The 20,582-nt window shown below is 34.6% G+C and overlaps 1 protein-coding gene across 1 annotated transcript in view; it reads right to left on the reverse strand.

Annotated features, from left to right (window-relative positions):
- The window catches only part of LOC102879179 (disintegrin and metalloproteinase domain-containing protein 5-like), a 131,855-nt gene that overhangs the window by 3,332 nt on the left and 107,941 nt on the right, over positions 1–20,582 (reverse strand). Inside the window, exons 17-20 of the mRNA XM_015592804.1 lie at positions 12,563–12,649; positions 9,467–9,578; positions 5,202–5,361; positions 3,667–3,717 (exon numbers count right to left, since the gene is read on the reverse strand). Coding sequence (XP_015448290.1) covers positions 3,667–3,717; positions 5,202–5,361; positions 9,467–9,578; positions 12,563–12,649 — 410 coding nt within the window. The remainder of the gene's footprint in view (positions 1–3,666; positions 3,718–5,201; positions 5,362–9,466; positions 9,579–12,562; positions 12,650–20,582) is intronic.

The following is a 20,582-nucleotide window of genomic DNA, read 5'->3' on the forward strand; positions in this document are numbered from 1 at the left end:
TTGTCATCATTATTTCTTCAAGCAGCTGTTCAACATCCTGATTTCTTCAGTTACACCGATTAGACAGATATTTGGACCCTTAGTAGTGTCCCATATTCTCCTTAAATTATTTTTAAAGTCTTGGCATCTTATCTCTTGCTATTCTGATTGTGTGTCCTTGGCTTTCCCATCCTTTAGATAAGGCATTTGATCCTCTCCTGTATGCACTTTGTTTATTCCTTTCTTTATTCCATTTAATATACTTCTCATCTCAGATAATGTGTACTTCATTTCAGACTAGTCCCCTTTTATAATTTGCATTTCCAATTTTATGTTTTTTTATCCCTTTGTTGAAGTTCTCTACACTTTCCAAAAGTTCATTGAGCATCTTTATAACCAGTGCTTTGAACTCTGCATCTATTAGATTTACTCCATTATATCTGGATCTCTGTTCTGTTCTCTCATATGGCTTTTCCTTTTTTCATTCCCATTTTGACTATCTTTCCATGTCGGTTTCTATGTACTAAGCAAAGCTCCTAAATCTCCTGGTCTTATTAGTGTGGATTTGTGCAGTAGGTGTCCAGTGGCACAGTCCTGAGAGGAGTTCAGCTGCAGGCCAAATTTAGCCCCAGCCTGTGCCCCTCTGGAGCCACCTGTTAAGATTCAGCAAGCAATCCACAGATGCCATGCTTATAGTTGCCTCAAAAGGCCACATCAGAAACCGAGGCCAGCTACCTAAAATGAGAGTCTAGGCACTGCTACCTAAAGTGAGAGTCTAGGTCAGCAAGGAGCACCTGACTCGCTGAGGATGTACCTGGATATGGCTTGGGTGGGGCTACAAGTTGGAGGAGGTGGGGTTTCAGGGAATCCTTTGGGCAGAGTGACCTCTATTATCCAGTTTGATGATGTCTGGGCTATGGCAGCACTGTGTTCGCACACTGGGAGAGGGGAGGGCTCAACAGGGAACAATGGATACCACTAACACTCCTGTAGGTAGCGAGTCTCACCTTGGCCCTCACTGCAACAATGTCAACCTGTAAGTCCCTGGTGCCCCTGCAAGCAGTGGAATCAGCACTGGTGCTCAGCGTGAGCAGGTCCATTACTGTGAAAATCTGCTTACAGACGTGGCCCCTTTAAGAGTCTTCTGCCACTGCTGGCACTACTGTGGCAGCCTCCATCTCACTCGGGCCGCTTGAGACTGGGCAGCCCCACATCCTCGTCCCGTCCTAATTTCTGCCGTTGCAGGGTGATTTCTTGGATTTCTCCCTAATTATATGGCTTGTTCATCCCAGGTGATTTTTTCTTGCTGCTGCTCCTTGTTTCTGTCACAACTTTGATTTGGTTGCCAGAGGATGAACAGAGCCTCTATCATCTACGCCATTTTTTTTCTCTCCCCTTTTCCCTTTCATAACAAATTCTTTTGGGAAGCAAAACTTCTTCAATTTTTAAAAACTTATCATATTGTGGTAACACTTAAATGACATCTACTTTCTTAACAAGGTTTTAAGTGTACAATATTGTTAATAGTGAAAATGTACAGTAGATCTCTAGAACTTATTCATCTTGCATAATCGAAACTTTATTCTCGTTGATTAGAAACACTCCCATCTCCCCCTGCCCCCAGTCTGAGGCATCTACCACTCTACTCTCTGCTTCCATAAGTTTCACTATTTTAGATACTGCATATAAGTGGAATCATGTAGCTATTTGTCCTTCTGTAATTGCCTCATTTCATTTAGCACAGTGTCCTCAAGGTTCATCCACGTTGTCACATATGCATACATGTCCTCCCTTTTTATGGCTGAACAACATTCCACTGTATGTACACACTGCTTTACCCACTCATTCACTGATGAATATTTACTCTGTATCCACATCTTGGCTGTTGTAGATTGTGCTGCAGTAAACAGGGTAACGCTAAACATGTTTTGAGATTCTGAATTCAATTATTTGGGGAAAAGACCCAGAAGTGGGATTACTGGATCAGGTTATCAGTGTTTTTCATATCCACGGTAGGAATTCTTTCTATATTTTGGCAATTAACCTTTACCTGATATGTGGCTTACAAATGTTTTCTCCCCTCCTGTAGGATAACTTTCAATCTCTTGAATGTTGCCCTTGCTTTGCAGAAGTTTTTAAGCTGATATAGTCCCACTTGTCTAATTTTTACTTTTGTTTCGTGTAATTTTGATGTTCATCCAAAAAGTCATTCCCAAGACTAATGTCATAGAAGTTTTTCCCCTATCTTTTCTTCTATGAGTTTTATAGTTTTAGGTCTTACATTTATGTCTTTAACCCAGTTTGAATTGAGTTTTGCATATGGTCTAAGGTGAGGGTCCAATTTCTTTCTTTTGCATGTGGGTATTCAGTTTTCCCAACATCATTTGTTCAAGAGATCTTTTCCCATTGTGTATTCTTGGCACCCATTTCAAAGATCAGTTGATCATATATGTATGGGTTGATTTCTGGGCTCTCTATTCTGTTCCCTTGGTATTTATCCTCTTATACCAGTACCATACTATATAGATAAATTTCATATATAGAGTTATTGATTTCAAGTTGTTGCTGGTATTCTTCATTCTTCTAACGTCCAAAGGGTCAAAACTATGCAATTGTATTACCTGATATTGGTCATTTATATTTTCTCTTTTTTATTTTCAACTATTGGCTAATTTTTATCAATTATATGAATCTTTTCAAAGAATCAGCTTTTTCCTTTGATTTTTTTTGTTATTTTTTCTATTATTTTTCTTTTCATTTATTTCTGCTCCTTCCTTATTTCTTTTCATCCATTGTCTTTGAGGGCAATGAGTTCTTTCTCTAGCTTACATTTGGTCATTCTCTGTCCTATAATATACATTTTATTGTGATTAAGAATATTAAAGTATACTCTTACCTCAAAAGCAGACATATACCCATTTTTGTAGAACCTAAAACAGTCTGCTTTGACAATAGGATTAAGAGAGTATTATGTATACTTAATAATGCCTCTCTTAAAAATAGGAATTCCCTCAGTTCAGACATGTAGCTCCACATTTGTCACAAAATATCATAGTCACTGTACAATTTTGTACTGCAAGGATGAAGAGAGAACTTGAAAAGTAATCATGATGCTTTTGATATATTCTCTTTTTATATTCTATCTAACATTTGTAAGGGAAATTTTTATATACTATAATAAAGTAGGAATATCTAACTTTATAAAATGTTGTGTTTGATTATTCCATACTCTGATCTCTAAATTTACTTACCCAGATGAATTAATGCAGTAAAATCAATGACAATTCGAAGACTATCTTATTAACAGCAATTTTATTCTGAGATAACGGTATAGCTATAAGCACATATGGTATCCAATGTATCAGTCCTCTCTTTATGTGGCAGTAAAATGTCATCAAGATAGAAGTGCTCCTTACCAATGCTCAAAAAAAAAAAGCCCCATAAATTATGTGCTCACAGATGTTAACAAAGGTACACAAAAGTCACTCCTTTACTGTAGTTCAAGAATGAGAGGATGAGATATCATGAAATCAAGTTTTATTGTTAAGTATTGTAAAATAACCTACAACAAGAACCATAAAGAATAATACGAACAGGTGTTTTGATTTCAAATTAATTGTTAAATGCTCTGAAACAATGATGAAAACATACAATGCGAAATGATTAATTGCATTGATGTACACTCACCTTACACTGGAGGATAACTTGCTATTACTGATGCTTTCTTCTGACACAGACCTGTAAAATAGATACAACTTATTTTAAATTGGGGACATTTTAAAATCTTAAACAGTTCAGTGACTATTTGAATGAAGAATGTTTTTCAAAGAATATTGTAATAACTATGTACGGTGCCAGGTGGGTACTAGACTTGGCAAGGGGATCACTTCGAAAATTATATAAATGTCTAACCACTTTGCTGTATTCTTGACATTACTATAAAATAACATTGAATGTCAAGTGTAATTGAAAATAATAAAGTACATTTTGATACATAGAAAAAGAAACAGAATGATTCACTAGATGAAATAAAATATCTGCTTTCCACAAAATACAAAACAGATACTGTCTCAATATTAGAACAGGGGCCATCAGCCACCTTGCTTTGTTGGTTTACATCTCTCATCTTCATTTTACATTTAATCAAGTATTTAGGTTAAAAGTCCACATTTATACAGACAGGACCCCTGATTCTATGATATCCCTAACGCCTCAGGTCAAATTAAGCCAAAACCAGTAAGTGGCTCTCAAAAATTTCAGCTGAATTTTCTATATTTCTTTACATATTTCCTTCTTCCTTTTCATAACACATACTCATGTATTCTCTTCCTATCAATTGTTGGAAGCTAAAACTAGAGATCAATACTTCTGTGGAAAAATACAGTAAATACGAATAAGAGTCTTAATAATGATGTTTAAATATTTATGTTAACTGATTACAGATAATATGATGATTTCACTTATTAATTTGGTGTACTTAAAAGTTTATGATACATCGGAGAGCTATTGTTATTTCCCATTTTATAGAGTTATAGAGAATAATTTTAAGACATAAATATTAAATCACTTGTTTAAGAGATCATAGTTCTTACACGCAAGATTTAGGAGTTAAAACCAGGTTTTCAGAGGCTAAATGTAATTCTGTCTCCATTTCATGATGCTACCTCCTGTCTCCTAACCTGATATTATGACCTACACATGTAATTTTTAGTTAAGAGATGACTTTACAAAGTAGCAATATAAATATTTAGGAAATAAATATTATGGTGGCAGCTTCAAAGATATTATCTCTAGTTGAGGGAAGGACCTTAATAAACTTGTTTACCACTGGTCTGAGACTCTGTCTCTAAAAACTTATTATTTGAAAGTGGCCTTGAAATGCAGTGTTACCTATTCTCCTGAAGCCTGTGGACAATATAACTATTCAGACAGGGTCAGTTGACTAAGAGGCTGAATAAACCACAATATCCAGTGCACCCATGTGTCCTTGTAAAGTAATACCAGTGGTAAAATGAATGGCTTAAGTAATGAGTAAAAGTAGAAAAAACATAAAGGACACCAGCCCAGTTTGAAATGTGTCCCTGGGGCTCTCCTCATATTGCTTTACCTACAGTCTTAGATTGTTCTTGATGAAATCCGAATACCTTTTTTTTTTTTTTTGGAATGTTGACTAAGAGTAAATATATATTCTTATACATATTTACACACACATATATATATACCTCTCGCTTTCAGTATCACTTCTGTAGCAAAGCTCCCTTATTTTATCCTGCTTTATTAAAACAGCAGCAGTGATGATGAGCACAGGTAAAGAAATGTAGAAAATGAGTTGAAATCGGCGTTTCGGAGAAGTGGTCAATCTTCTCTCCAAAGAACTCTTAGCTAGAATGGAAAATACCCATTTCAAAGTATGTCGTAGCTTTTATTACCCAAATGACAAGGTGGGCCGGAAATCATTACCAATGATATTCTTGAACATAAAGCATTTCATTCATATATATTATATGTGTAATAAAATCCAAAATAACTAAACTAATGTAGAAAAGGAGCTGTGACTAGTGCTTTGCTGATGATTCTGAGTTTTGAACCTTCCACTACATGGTGATTTCTTTGATCAAAGGTAATATTCTTTCATGAAGTACATGTTTAACACTTGCAAACATTTCTTCAATTCCTTTCTGGTACAGCTTCTCCAAAGTTCAAACATGTATATCACAGAGATTGTTGAGACTGTACCTATATGCGAGAATTAAACCTGGGGAAAATTGTATTTAAGCTCCCTTACATTACTGCAATTTTTTTCTAAAAATTAAATATTAGTAGTCACTAAATAACTTATTTCACTAAGTTCTTTAATCAAATACATCGCAACAGGAAATTATCAAAATGGCTCTAGGATTATTTTATACAATGCATGACTAAGCCTGGAATTAACCCATTTTTGACTAACTGGCTCTACATTTCTTTCATCAGTTCTTATTTATTCTCAACTCACCTCTGTAGCCATTTCTGGGCATCTGATCTATGTGGCTCCTCAGGTTCCATCTCTTTGTATTTAATTAATTACTCTGGGTCTCCATTTTCCATTGGTTGAAACTAGCCTCCAGTTATCTGCGTCAAAGTTGCTGCTATTTCATTCAAAGATGCCTGGAGGAATCATCCAGGCATTTACCTATTCCTGGATTTTCACCTCCTCCCTTTTATTATCCCAAATTGTCTTAGCCTTTATTACTCCAGGGCATAATTGTCAAATTAGACTCCCCAAAACATACATTTTACCCATACCAAACTTTAGTCAAACATCCGGTATAGAACAAAGCATTTTTCCCTGGAGGACCCTGAATTCTTCAGCTCCCAAAAGTTTTCATTCCTTTTTTATCTCACACATTCAAATTGATTTCAGAAAAAACAGATGAGAGTTTTGTGTCAAGTAGAAACAATATTTCTCATGAATGAAGCTATCTCAGTTTTCTACTGTAAAAAACACAGCTTAAATGATTATCTAGTTTCTCCAACTAACTATCCTACCATAAGTCAATAAATTCCAGGTTTATTTAGAATAATCTATGTAAACAGTTAAGTATATCCTGCCAAAACCATTTTAGAGAGAGTGACGCCTGGTACCTTTCTGCTAACAAATACTATTAATGTGTGTGGTGGTTAATTTCATGTGTCAACTTGACTGGGCCACATATGCCCAGATATTTAGTCAAATATTATTCTGGCTGTTTCTTGAGGACATTCTGAAATGATATTAACATTTAAGTTAGTAGACTGAGTGAAGGAGATTGTCTTCTACTTTAAAGTGCCTAACATTGAGTATGGTTTCTGTTATTATTTATGAGAAAATAATAACATATGTGTGTATTTATATGTTACATGTTTCCTCCTTGGTTTTAGAGGGTGAGACTCCCTTACTGGTTTCACCCAGCCAGGCTGCCCCAGGACAATGCCTCAGCCGTGGGGCCTCTATCCAGAGCCACGGGATGGGGTAGACTACCTAGGGAAATGCACAGCAAAAACACAATAAGATATCAACTCACACCTGTCAGAATGGCTATTAGTAAAAACACAAAACGTAACAACTGTTAGTGAGATGTAGTGAAAAGGGAACCCTCACATACTTTTGGTGGGAATGTAAAATGGTGCGGCCTCTATAAAAAACAAAAACAAAAACAAAAAACAGACCCAAAAAAAAAAAAAACAGTAGGAAGGCAGTAGGAAGGTTCTTCAAAAAATTGAAAATAGAATTACCACACCATCCAGCAATTCTACTTCTGGGTATTTATCCGCCCCCTACCTCGCCAAAAAAAAAATATACTAATTGAAAAGATATATGCACCCCTGTGTTCACTGCAACATTATTTAAATAGCAAAGATATGGAAGCAACCTAAGTATATCTATCAATCTGCCTGCAACTATCTATCTATATGTATATATAGATAGATACATATAGAATGGAATATTACTCATATATACAATGGAATACAAAAAACTGAAGTCTTGCTATTTGTATCAACATGAATGACTTAGAGGGTACTAAGCTAAATGAAGTAAGTCAGATAAAGACAAATACCTATGATCTCACTTATATGTGAAATCTAAACAAAACAAACAATACAAATCAGAAAGAGACTCACAGATACAGGAAACAAGCTGGTAATTACCAGGGAGGGGAAAGGCCAGAGTGGGGATTAAAAAGTACAAACTTGCAGTTACAAATAAATCATGGGGATATAATGTACAGTGTAGGTAGGGAATACAGTCAATAATATTGTAATAACTGTGACTCATGGTAACTATAATTATCATGGGGGTCATTTTGGAAAGTATATAAATATCAAATCACTATGATATACACCTGAAACTATCAGTATATTGTATGTCAATTATAGTCAATAAAAAAATAATGAGCATCTTATATATGATGAATATTAGTATGCAAAGGAGCTGATTAACAAATATCAGGTCTACCAGTACAAGCCTATAGAAATATAGTGAAGGAACATTTTTGGAGATCTGAAAATAATTTCTACAAGTCTAAAAATCTGCTGTGTCTAGTAAATGAAACCCCAAGTATCCCATGCTCGAATGCTTGTGTTGAGAAGATACTTAGTTTGATGCTATCACAATGGACTGACATCAGAATTTAGTAAATGTGAGCGGGATAAGAGTGAAACTTCAAGTCCAAATGAATTTTACACTTGACTCTATTTGTTTTGCTACTACTTAAAAGAGGGATGTCTTAAAGGTGACAAGAAGTTCAGAGAAGTATAACTGGAAACAAAACAGAAAGAGCCAAAGATACATCCGACTGTATCAGTGGACAGAAAGAAGCCTGTCATTGTTATGTTTTATTAAATATAAGGTATATGGTTAATTATTCATTTTAGTTTTATATTCTCCATTTTTAAAAGTCTTACATTATGTATCTCTAGAACATACAAGAAGTATCCAGTAAAGAGTATGTAAAAAGAGTAAAATAAATTGATATATCAGAGGATACATTATAATATATTCTCATCATAAAATATTGTTACATTTTTTGCTAACAGTTATTATTTGCTTGTATTATAAACTACTTTCAACTAACACTGTTAACTAGTTCTATTGTTGTTTTGTTTAAATAACAGCATTTATGTAAGAGAAAATTAAACAATCAGAATAATAGATCATTTCAAATACCTATTTTACCACATATTTATGTGAAAAGAATAATGTATGTGTATAATTATATATTCTATCTTAAATTATTGTGCTTTTTTTGGTCTGCTACACAGTCTGATACAGCTTTGTGTTAGCTCTCTCAAAAGTTGGTCACCCTGGGTATGACTCCCCACTAGTAGTCAAGCTACAGATAGAGTTTCATTCTTTATTTGCCTCCAAAAGGAAAGGGGGTTAGGAAGGACCACCCTCTTCTGCTCCTGGGTTATTTAAGGTGGGCTCCAAGACACTGTGGAACAGGGAGTATCCCCCAGCAATTCCCAGTCTCATCCAGGCCTGCTGGATCTCAAAATACTGCTCAGGACCCCTGGCGAGGGGTGAAAGTGGCGGGGAAAGGGATTCTAAAAAGGAAATTTCAAAAGATTAAGTTGGAACCCCTTACAGTGCAGGAGAAAGTAATAAAAGACAGCCTGAAAGATTCTAGTGGCATTAATATAATGATTACTAACACTATTTTAAACCAGAAATATATGTGTCAATCTAAGGTGAACCATCTAAATTAATCAGTCGAATACTTTGCACAGGAATTTCTACTTTTAAAAGTGCCTAATAATGGGTATGCTTTGTGGTAGTAAACAATGTCAATGTTAATATACATAGAACAATACAAAGTTATACTGCCCAAGGTATTTTTAAATCTTACAAATAAAATAAAGCTGTGTTTGTTGACATCAGTGTTTTTGCAATCTTGCATGTAATCTATAGTTTAATTTTATTCTCTTACATATTATCTTTTATTAATACAATTTTAAAGACACTAACTTGTTATAATTGAATGTCCATCATCGATACTTCCAAATTCTCCTTTCATTTCTTGGCAATCAGGAGGTGCAAACCCTTCTTTACAATGGCAATGGTTAAAATTGTTGCAAATCTGGAAAAATCAGAAAATAGTACCTTTCTTATTGTACAAAGATGGTTTTCAATAGAGATCAATGGGTATTCTATAGTTGATCAACAGATAATTTGCTCCAGAGAATTTATCCTTCCTAGAGAATTTATCTTAGACACTGTCAACAAATTTTGACAAATTTTCTCTTGAAATTACCCATACTTTAGAAAGTACATCTAGCTTCTGTTGCCAAAACAATTTTTTTAAAATTGTTTCAAGTCTCCCCACACAGTCAAACTGAAATATTGGCAATTACCTGTAACATGCTACTAATTATCATTTATTTGTCACCTTCACGGAACAGCCCAAACTCTAAATTAACAAGCAAGACTAGCAAGAAATTTCTAATAACCTTTACTTACCAGTTTCTGCTTTTCCTCTATAAAAATAAAATCATTTTGGTTACATGGTAACACATGGTGCTTGCAGCACAACCACCCCTCATATTTACCAAGCATTTTATACATCCAGAATCTTAAATGTTTCTACTTTATCTTTCCTAACAAATAGTTTGGCAAGATTTCTTAAGACAATAAAATTATAGACTGTTAAATGACACCAAGTACTGTAAAAATGATTTAAAAAATCATTCAACTGATTTATCTTTTCAACTTCCAGTATCATTTATTTTTCCTAGAATTTGGATACAAGACAGTGCTCAATACTATTTAAGCCTCTTTTTAGGTTCTTTAAACTACCTCAGTATTTGTAAATGTGAGAATTCACATTCCAGTAACTGGAAAACTAAAATTTGATGTAACAAATTTTCCCTGTATTGATGGAAGTGCACAAAATTTTACATGCAACATGTGGACTTTAATATTACAGAACTTGACCTTTATAAACTAGCTTACACATAAACAAAGTGACTCTTTGCTAATCTGTCCTAACCTATGAAGTGTGGCACCAAAAGACCCCCTCCATAGCTTTTAAGTATGTAAACAGATGATTCCTCCCTTTAAGACAAGGTGAAAAATCCCAAAGTTCCCTCCCAGAAACAAATGTTAAGCCAGAATTATCAATTTCTAAAGTTTCAGTAGATGAAACATCAGAAATCAGTCATGGGCAACTCTTACTAAGTCTTTTATCTAGGTACTACTATACGAAGTTATAGTGTTGAGCAAAAGGACTCATAGGTTTCTCATTATGTTTTTGTTTTAATGAGTCTCAAAATTCATGACAGATTTTTGGTCAAGTTGTTTCCATTAAAAACTAATAACTTAAAAACTTCCACACACAAAATAGAAACCTAATGGTAGGCAAAACATTCTCCTTTCCTTCTGAGAGTTTTACGGTGCATTGTATTCTTTAACCAGTCTTTGACAAATAAACATAAATGGTCACTTGAGACAAACAGATCTCAGACCATTCTTCCACCACTGATTAAGACTGGGGTGGCAGGTATTGAGGATAATATTCATTTAGCCTTCTGAGTTTTCTGGGTTGACTTGGTAACTTTGCCAGCTCCAGTCACCTTCTCATCCACTGCTTTGATGACACCCACAGCAACTGTCTGTCTCATGTCATGAACAGCCAAACAGCCCAGAGGAAGATGGGCAGAGAAGCACTCACCATACACGACTTGTCAGGAACCATATCAACAATGGCAGATTCCAAAAGCATCACCAGATTCCAAAAGCTTTGTCCATCTTCCAGCTTTTTTCCCAGAACAATGATCAATATTCCCCTTCAGCTCAGCTAATTTACAAGCAATATGAGCTGTGTGACAATCCAGCACAGGTGCATATTAGCATTGATTTGGCCTGGATGGTTCAAGATAATTACCTGAGCCATGAAGCCAGCTGCTTCCATTGGTGGGTTATTTTTGCTGTCACGAGCCACACTGTCACAACAAACATCTTTGACACATTCTTGAAACTGAAGCTCACACTGTCCCCAGGAAGAGCTTCACTCAAAGCTTCATGGAGCAGTTGAACAGACTTTACTCCAGTTGTAACATTGACTGAAGCAAAAGTCACCACCAAGCCAGGTTTGAGAACAGTGTGTCCTCTTGACCCACAGAGACAGTACCAATACCATCAATTTTATAGACATCTGGAGGAGTAGACGCAAGGGCTTGTCTATTGGACAAGGTGGTGGCAGAATGCAATCAAAAGATTCAAGCAGAGTGGTTCTACTGGCACTGCCATCTTTACGGGCAACTTTCCGTCTTTTGAACCAAGGCACACTAGTATGTGGTCCCAGCATGTTGTCACCATTCCAACCAGAAATTGGCACAAATGCTACTGTGTCAGGGTTATAACCAATTTTCTTAATGTAGGTGCTGACTGCCTGAATGATTTCCTCGTATCTCTTCTGGCTGTCGAGCAGCTCAGTGGAATCCATCTTGTTAACACCAACAAGTACTTGTTGCACATCCAGTGTACAAGCCATAAGGGCATGCTCATGGTCTACCCTTTCTTGGAGATACCTGCTTCAAAATCACCAATACCAATAGCAATAATCAGGACAGCACAGTCAGACTGTGATGTGCCTGTAATCATGTTTTTGACAGTCTGTGTGTCTTAGGGAATCATGATGGTGACATAATACTTGCTGGTCACAAATTCCCACAGGGAAATAGCAATGGTAATAACCACACTCACATTTACCTTTCAGTTTATCCAAGACTCAAGCACACCTCAATAAGCCCTTTTCCATCTCAGCAGCCTCCTTTTCAAATTTTTCTATGGTTCTTTTGTCAGTCCCACCACATTTGTAGATCACGTGGCCAATAGTGGTTGACTTGCCCAAACTGACTTGCCCAAATCTACATGCCCAATGATGGCAGCACTGATATGAGTCTTTTCCTTTCCCATTTGGCTTAGATTTAGCGGTGGTTTTCATGACACCTGTGCCCTGGCAGCAAACCCATTGCGAAAAGCTCAAATAATTTGTTTAAAATTTCCAAGCCATTTATTGAATTTTTAAAGCATGTTGCTTAAATTAAAATTGAAATTACTTACTCCACTGTTATTGCAATGATTAGAATTGTCGCATATCCTATAATCAACCAGGTATTTGATCTCTCTACAAGTAAAGTTGACACAAAACTAAAAGAAAACAAAAAGAAGTAAAAAATAAAGTCAGTCAAATCATTGGATTGTGTGCATTAATAATACATAAGAACAATTTAAGAAAATGCCAGAATTCATATTACCAAGGACAGGCATAAAAACTCCCAAATAAAGTAACTTTGAGTACATTAAAATAAATGTAAAATAAACTAGGTATCTTTCGATCGCAAAGATATAATCATATGTAAGAAGTCGGAAGTCTTATTTTCTTACCATCTACCACCAGAAGTCCTCTTAGAAAGACAAATTTCTGGAAAAATAATTTAATTGGTTCCTTGAGTTCAAGAATTATCTGAGGAGCATTTTAAAAATAACCATGTCTGGGATCCACTTGAGACCATGGCATCATTATCTCTGGGGGCAAGTTCCAAGCAATTTTCATGAGCAGTCAGGGTTGAATACTATCTTATGGAAGGTCAAGATCTTAAAATCATTGGTATGAGCAGCAAAGGGAAATAGTTTACTTCCATGTGAAAAAATGAATAGAAAGAAAAGCAAGAGTAACAGGTAATCATATGAGGTAATAGGACAATGCGAGACTCCCAATGTGAGATGGCTAAAAGACCTTCTAAGAAATGTTTAATGTTCAAATTTACATTGTTCTAATTTATGGCATTAATTTTTGTGGCCCTTCCTAATTATCGCCCCCAAATTAGTAAATTCAATACTTTGTGAAAGGATTTGGTTTTGAGGGTGAGATTTGGTTTTGTCTTTGGATCATAATAACAACAGGATATGCAGAAAGAGTAGGATAAACACTCTGGAATAGAGATTTGATCCACTATCCTTTAGATTTCTAGGGGGAGAAAGTCCTCAGGTCATATTTTTATTCCATATGTTTCCAGGTGAGCAAGATGTGATGGATACTCTGATTATTTTCATGTGGTATTATCAAAATGCATTATATAGAAACAAATTTGAACTTAGCAAGCAAATCTTGAGACTTTCAAAAAATGTATGTCAATTTAACTTTCAATAGTATCTCTCAGAATTAATACTTTCAGGATTAATTCGAATTTTAAACTCTTATTAGATAAATTATTGATGTATAGAATATTGTTTTTAATTACATTCTATAATTATATTATTAATTGTTAATACTGCTTTCTTATTCGTATAGATAACATAAATGATAATATAATATGCTGTGTCTGTTACTGTTGCCATAGCATCTTTACTGTAGACTTATTTGCTATAAGCTCTTTTACCCCAAACATTTTCACTGCATAACTTATTGGCCATAAGACAATTTTGTTGTAAAAGAGATGAAATCATGACAAAAAAAAAAGAGAGACTTTAAAAAAGACATAATGAAACATGAAAAAGTGAATAACAGAATTAAAAAGACTATTTAAAACGTGTAGATTCATGGCAATACTGCACAAATAACTGATTTCATTTTTGGATTGTACCTAAGCATTTAGCTTCATTCTATTGGAAATATGTGTTCAAGTCTGCACCCTCAAAAAGGGCCGTAGGCTTCTCCTTCTCTTCCCAATGCAGTGTGTTTCAAAATAAGAAATTAAATCTTATCATTGTAAATCATTTTAAAGAAGGGGCAAATCTTTGTAAAGAAGAAATGCTAACTATTTAAAGAACATCACTACCACATGTCCTCTGATCATTCACTGTACAGACCATTAGGAGGGCTAGTTAAGATTTATATATATAATATAAAAATGGGAGTAATTGCAAGAACTCTACCAACAGAGAAATGAAACCAAACAAAAAATTCCAACTGTCAACCAGCTATTTTATCAAAAATTAAAACTGTCAACCAGTTATCTTATCAAAAAATAAAACTTTCAACCAGTTATTTTATGTTTGTTATTGCAAAATTGTCCTACAGCCAAGTACTTATATGACAAAAATGTCTGCAGCAAAAATGCTTGTAGCAAAGATGTCTACAACACAAATGCTATGGTGAAAGTACCTAGAACCGTAATACTATTGTATTGTAGATGAATATATTGTAATAATAACATCAATTTAAATAAAATATTCATCTACCAATCAGAAAAAAATCAGATTTCATTATAAAAAGTTAAAGTGTAAATTTAGCTCTTCTACTGAAACAATGAATACAATTAAAGAAATGTTGTTGCAAAAACAGTCCATAGGAGAAAAAAAATGCTTGATTTCATAATACCACACTTCACCAAAACTAGCACTCATATGAGATCTTCAAATTTTGGCTAAAACATTATTCTCTATAGTGTATGCAAAATCACTTGATTACATAATGCAGGACATTAAAAATTATCTGTATTACAATTAGTTAAAAGTAATGTTGTTGTTAAAAAGAGGTGTGAAGATCATTAATAACAAATATTACTAGAATATTGCTAATATATCAGTTAAATAATAATTGTTCACAACTTTTAAATAGAGAAAATGAAGAACTATGTATATTTTCAATGTCAAATTTGAACATTCATTAAGTGGCTCATATGAGGCCAACCTAAAAATTATTTTATTATCTAAGGGAATGTACTTTTGTTTAACTTGATAGTCACTTCACTGTAAAATTCTAGATTTTGTGAAGTTATATGTTAACACATAGATTTTGTTTGGCAGATATGTAAATGATTTTTTGATTGAAAAGATAAACCCCAAATTATTTATAGTACATTTGTAGGTTTTACATCAAAGCTAGCAATAGTATTTCAACATTCTTTTTCTTAGTGCCTCTAAATATAGGTCTTCAAATACTCTTTGAACTAGTTTTAACAACTTGTTCACTCATTAATGAGCTAAACAAATGTTTGACATGTTCTCAATTTATGTTTGTATAGACTCATGTTTTTAATATTTTTGACAGTTCTCAAAACCCCATTGAGGTGCCTAAGCAGACTCATCTGCCAGAGTCAAAGAAATGTATTTGCCCAACAGATGCTCCCCTTGAACTGTTTAAGTATAGACATGTCTTTTATTGTACCCACATGACTTGTGGAATGATTCCCAAGTGATGTCAGAAATATAACTTAGCTGATTCTCTATTTCTCTGGATTTTTTGTCTTCATTTTTGTTTTTGGCATTTTGTTTTTATTTCTGATTCTTAACCAAATGAGTCTGGCTCTGGTCTGTACGTACTTGTGAGCATGCATGTATACATACATACACACTTGTATGCACATACAATTTTGCTTATTTCCTATATTATGGAATGACTATACCTTTGGTTTATGTTAATGAACTTATTCATTTCTGTCACTTTAAGAAGGTGTAAGAAAATGAGTGTGACTGTTAGGGATTCTGTTATGTGTGTCTAAGTTTTTAGGCTGCTAACTAGCTTCTGTATTACCTCTCATTTCAGTCTGAAATAGAATTTACTTAATTTGGTTAGGAATTTTAATTAATAGTAATGGCAAAATAAAACTGTGTTTCAGGGTAATGAGACGTGTAATACAATAAGTCTAAAAAATTTAAAATGATTTTTCTATTTTGGTGAGTTTATAAGATTATTTTAAAAATGTATTTGTGAATATTTTAGAGCCAAATACTATATTGATGTAAAATCAGAATTTAGTATTTTTACTTGTACAAATGGCAGCTTGTTATGAAATATTTAATTTGTTCTTAACAGAAATAGTACAAGGTATTTCCTTATCATCTGTATAATCTGTCCAGATGGCAGAAATTCAGTATCTCACCAGAATAATTTTGTTTTATGTCATGTAAATAGTTATTTTTAACAGGTTCCTTATAGTTCTACTATTTTCTCCTATTTTATATGAACTCTTGGGTTGTCACTCTGATTAATAGATATCTAAGCACTTTCTACTGGACACCACTTTTTAATCAAGTGACCATACCTCCTCTGACAACTATTTTGATTATGCTTTATCAAGGTCAGACCCTAAATTCAAAAGAGTTGTTTCTTCCTAATTTTTTCATACCTAAAACTGTCTTTGAAATTTCTGAGATTGCCATTAGAAAATCACAAAGATTTATTTGCTTATAAAAATAATGATAATAGATGTAATTACATTTGTTTGGTATTCTCCATGTTTCCTAATTAGACAACATTGTAAGAGCTGCATAGGAAGAATGGTCAAATCAAAGATATTCAAGCAGCCTTCCCCAGGTTAACTTTTAATGTTTTTAATATAAACATAGTGTTATTAAGATGTTTCATATATTGTACATTTAGAATGGATTGAAAGCTCCTAGAAAATCAAGTCTATTTCTCTTTATATTATCTTATCCTCAGGAGAAATTTTAATAAAACTCAATAGTTATTACCATACTCCTCCCCAGCAAAACAAAGAATTTTACTTTTCTCCATTCTATTACTATTGGTGGCTCTAATAAATTACCCAGAGCCATTCGGTCTTTTGATCAACTGAGAGTTTCTGCTTTTCTCTAATGTTTGTCTAAAGTCTCTGCTCTTAGTTACAGGATAGAAACTAGGTCTTCACTGCCCTGTGTAAAAGATTATACCTTGTATTCTAAACTATTTGAATTCAAGAATTAGACTCACAGGTACAGGATGTGGAGCTTAAGCTGACATTGATTAGACAATTTTTAAACCACATCATAAGGCTGAAATAAGCTTTTACTGGAATCTTTTTTATATTCAGGAGCATAAGATCACATGAAAGCAAATTGATAATTCAAGGTCCAGGGTAATAAGAATTAATTATACAGGACTGAATTAAATTATGAGAAAAAATTAATTGTGGATTTCTATTTTTTAATCTATATTTCTGATGGTATATGAGGAAAGCCTTTTTCATTCTTCTCGATGCATTCCTAATCCTAAGTTTAGTTCCTATGTTTTATAAACTGAAATGAAACATTTTAAAACTAGTAACTGATTCTCACTGATCCCTCAAAATTCTGAAACAGTACTTTTACTGTTTCTTTACTATTCATGGAAATGCAGTTATTTACATAGGCTCAAAATTTTTTTTGAGGATTTTTGCTTCCAGTTGGGGTAAAATAAGGGGGTCCAGAATTATCCTTTTACCATAAAATAACTAGAAAACTGGACAAAGTATAGGAATCAACTATTTTCAGACATTGGGCAAAAGGCAGCACAAGACTATTATTATCTCTGAAGAAAAGAAGAAAATGAAACAAATGAGTAGTGCCCTTCCATTGTTCAGGCTCTATGCCTGGAGGCAATTTCCTACAGTGAAGTAGCGGGAGGAGGAACCTACATACAGCCTGGAAATCTAGCTGAGTAACGGAGACAGAGATTCAGGTTTGTGCAGTTTGGTAGACTGTCAAAGCTAGAATTTCCTGGGAAGACTATTCTAGAGGAGGGAACTATACAATGAAAGAGATCTATTAAATCTGCATAGAATTGCCTTGTGTTTTTAACTGAATACAATCAGTATCTGCACAGTGCAAATATTCACAACACTAAGCAAGAACAACTTCCAGAAAAAATAAAAATTAACAAGGATCTTTAAGATGAACAATTCCTGAAATCACATAGGGCTAGAAATCATATCAAACAGACAGACTTTGTTGAATGCATAGGACATTTGGTAGAGACCATAGAAGGTCCACAACTTAGAAGTGGGGCAAATTTAGCCTACAGTAAAATTTATACCCTAGAAATTTACTCTGTGCCCTAAAGAGAACTTAGTAACAAGTCTTGAAAGAATTAAACTAATCTGCAAGTAACTTAACTGCCTGCAAAAATAAAGTTCAATTGTCTTTAAAGCAAGAAAGCATTCAATAGCCTTAAATTAATAAAATTCACTATTCAATAAAAATTACTAAAAATATGAAGGGAAATGTGGCCCAGAAATAGTAAGAAAAAACAGCCAACAGAACCATAATTACTAATGTTAATGTTGATAGAATTAATAGACAAGGGTGTTAATAGATGTTATAAATCCACAGGCTCAAGGATGTAAAGGAATATATGGACACACTTAGAAAAGTATTAGAAAATACAAAAAAGAACTAACAGAACTTCTAAAATAAAAACTAAAATATATAAAATTAAAATATCATAGATAGAAGATTTGTTGTATAATATCTGTTCTAGCTTTAGAAGACCAACTCACACTTAGTAAAGAAGCTCTCTTCCCAATAGGTCATGGACCTTAGCACTTTTGAGAACCTTGAGGAGAGATATTCACCTATATTTACAAGTATTTCAGGTGGCATATGTTAGAGAGTACTTCTTGGGCTTGATTTCCTAGCCTCATGGAGAAAGAAAATCTTAAAGATCCAGACTTATTCCTTGTGAAATTGTCAGAGTACAATTAATTCTCTAGTTCTTTGCTCAAAACTATAAAAATACAATCAACCCGAAACATTAGTTTGCTTAAAACTGTATATATATAATCAACCCGAAAAACAAGACCTATCATTTTTTATGCTTAAAAATAAATGTTGAGATTATTCATGATCGAAACATCACACTTTTAAGAAAATGTATATAAACTTGTAAATAAGGCAGAGGGTATTAAATATTCTCATCTAAGAATAATTTCATTGACTAATGGTATGAACATTTATTGACATGCTATTACTGCTGCCTAGACCCCAGATTTTATAAATTTTCACATTATTATGTAGGTTATTTTGTCCAGAAGAGATATAGGAAGTAACACATGAAAGGAATAACATCAAAAAGTTATGAAGTGAGTGACATCAGAAGCATGGCAGTGTGAAGGGTCCCCTTGATCTCTCCCCTTGAAACTATAACATTGAACAGCTACAATCCAACTGAAAATTCACAGCCTAACATACAAACACATCTGAAAGACTGGTGCATCAGAGCACCTGAAGGTAGGCGAATTGGGTAAGCATGGGAGAAGGAAAGGCAGAGGAGCAAAGACCGGTGCCATGGACGCAGCTAGCAGCTCCCTGCAAGACTTAGGAAAAGGGGAGGAATCAGGTAGTGGCTTGCATTCTCTGTAGCCCAGAGCATTCCTATCCAAGTGATCAGCATGAACTATGGCAGCAGAACCCAGTGATTAAGGCAGAGACAGAATACAAAGGTGTGACAGCTATGTTCTACCAACTGCCATTGATAGAAAGCTGAATCACAGAGCCTGGACACCTCCCCTCTCTTTTCCAGATATCCCCTCCCCCACACTCTCCCAGAGCTAGCAGCAGACTCCATGGAAAATTGCAACAATGTGTGTCAAGATACAGAGCAGAAGTCTGAAACCTCAGGAACCAAGGAGATGCACACTGTGACTGGTCCCAGTGACAAAGATAGAGGTACATAAGCCAGGCAACTGAAGGATGCTGGTCAGCATTACTGGAAGAAAAATAACCACAAGCACACTGACAACCTCTCCCAACTCACTTCACCCTACCCTTCCAGGCTGATCTGGGCGGAGGCACTGGAGCACCTCAGGCATCACAACACTGCATCTGGCTGCTAGGGCAGCACTAAAGCTTCAGGGTCTCTACAGAGGCTTAGAACTCCAATGCCCATCACATTCTCCCACAGGGTGGAGCTCTGGGACTGAGATGACCTGGTCACAGAGGAGACACACACCTCTCCAGGTAAGAAAGGGCTTCTTCTTCTTCTTCTTCTTCTTTTTTTTTTTAAAAAAAAATACAGCAGAGATCTGAGAGGCCTGGGCAGTGCAAGAAGCTTGTGTACCACCTACTGGGGAGGGGGTGGAGGGAAACCCTTTTCTTATCAATGTGCCTGGACACCTCCCCAGGAGAGATAACTATAGTTTTTTTTAAAAAATAGCAGAGTATATTTCAATAATTACAAAGGCAGAGAAATAATCCATCAAATACCATGAGCAACCAAGGTGACAAGACACCTCAGTAAGATTTTAAAAATCTCCAGAAAATAAACTTATAGAAATATGTGATTTAAATGGAAGAGAATTCAAGATTACAGTTCTGAAAATACTCAACAAGCAAGAAAACTCACATAGGCAATTTAATAAACTCAGAAAAAAATTAATTAACA

The sequence above is a fragment of the Pteropus alecto genome, unplaced genomic scaffold (assembly GCF_000325575.1).
Source record: "Pteropus alecto unplaced genomic scaffold, ASM32557v1 scaffold24, whole genome shotgun sequence".
Classification (NCBI taxonomy): Eukaryota; Metazoa; Chordata; class Mammalia; order Chiroptera; family Pteropodidae; genus Pteropus; species Pteropus alecto.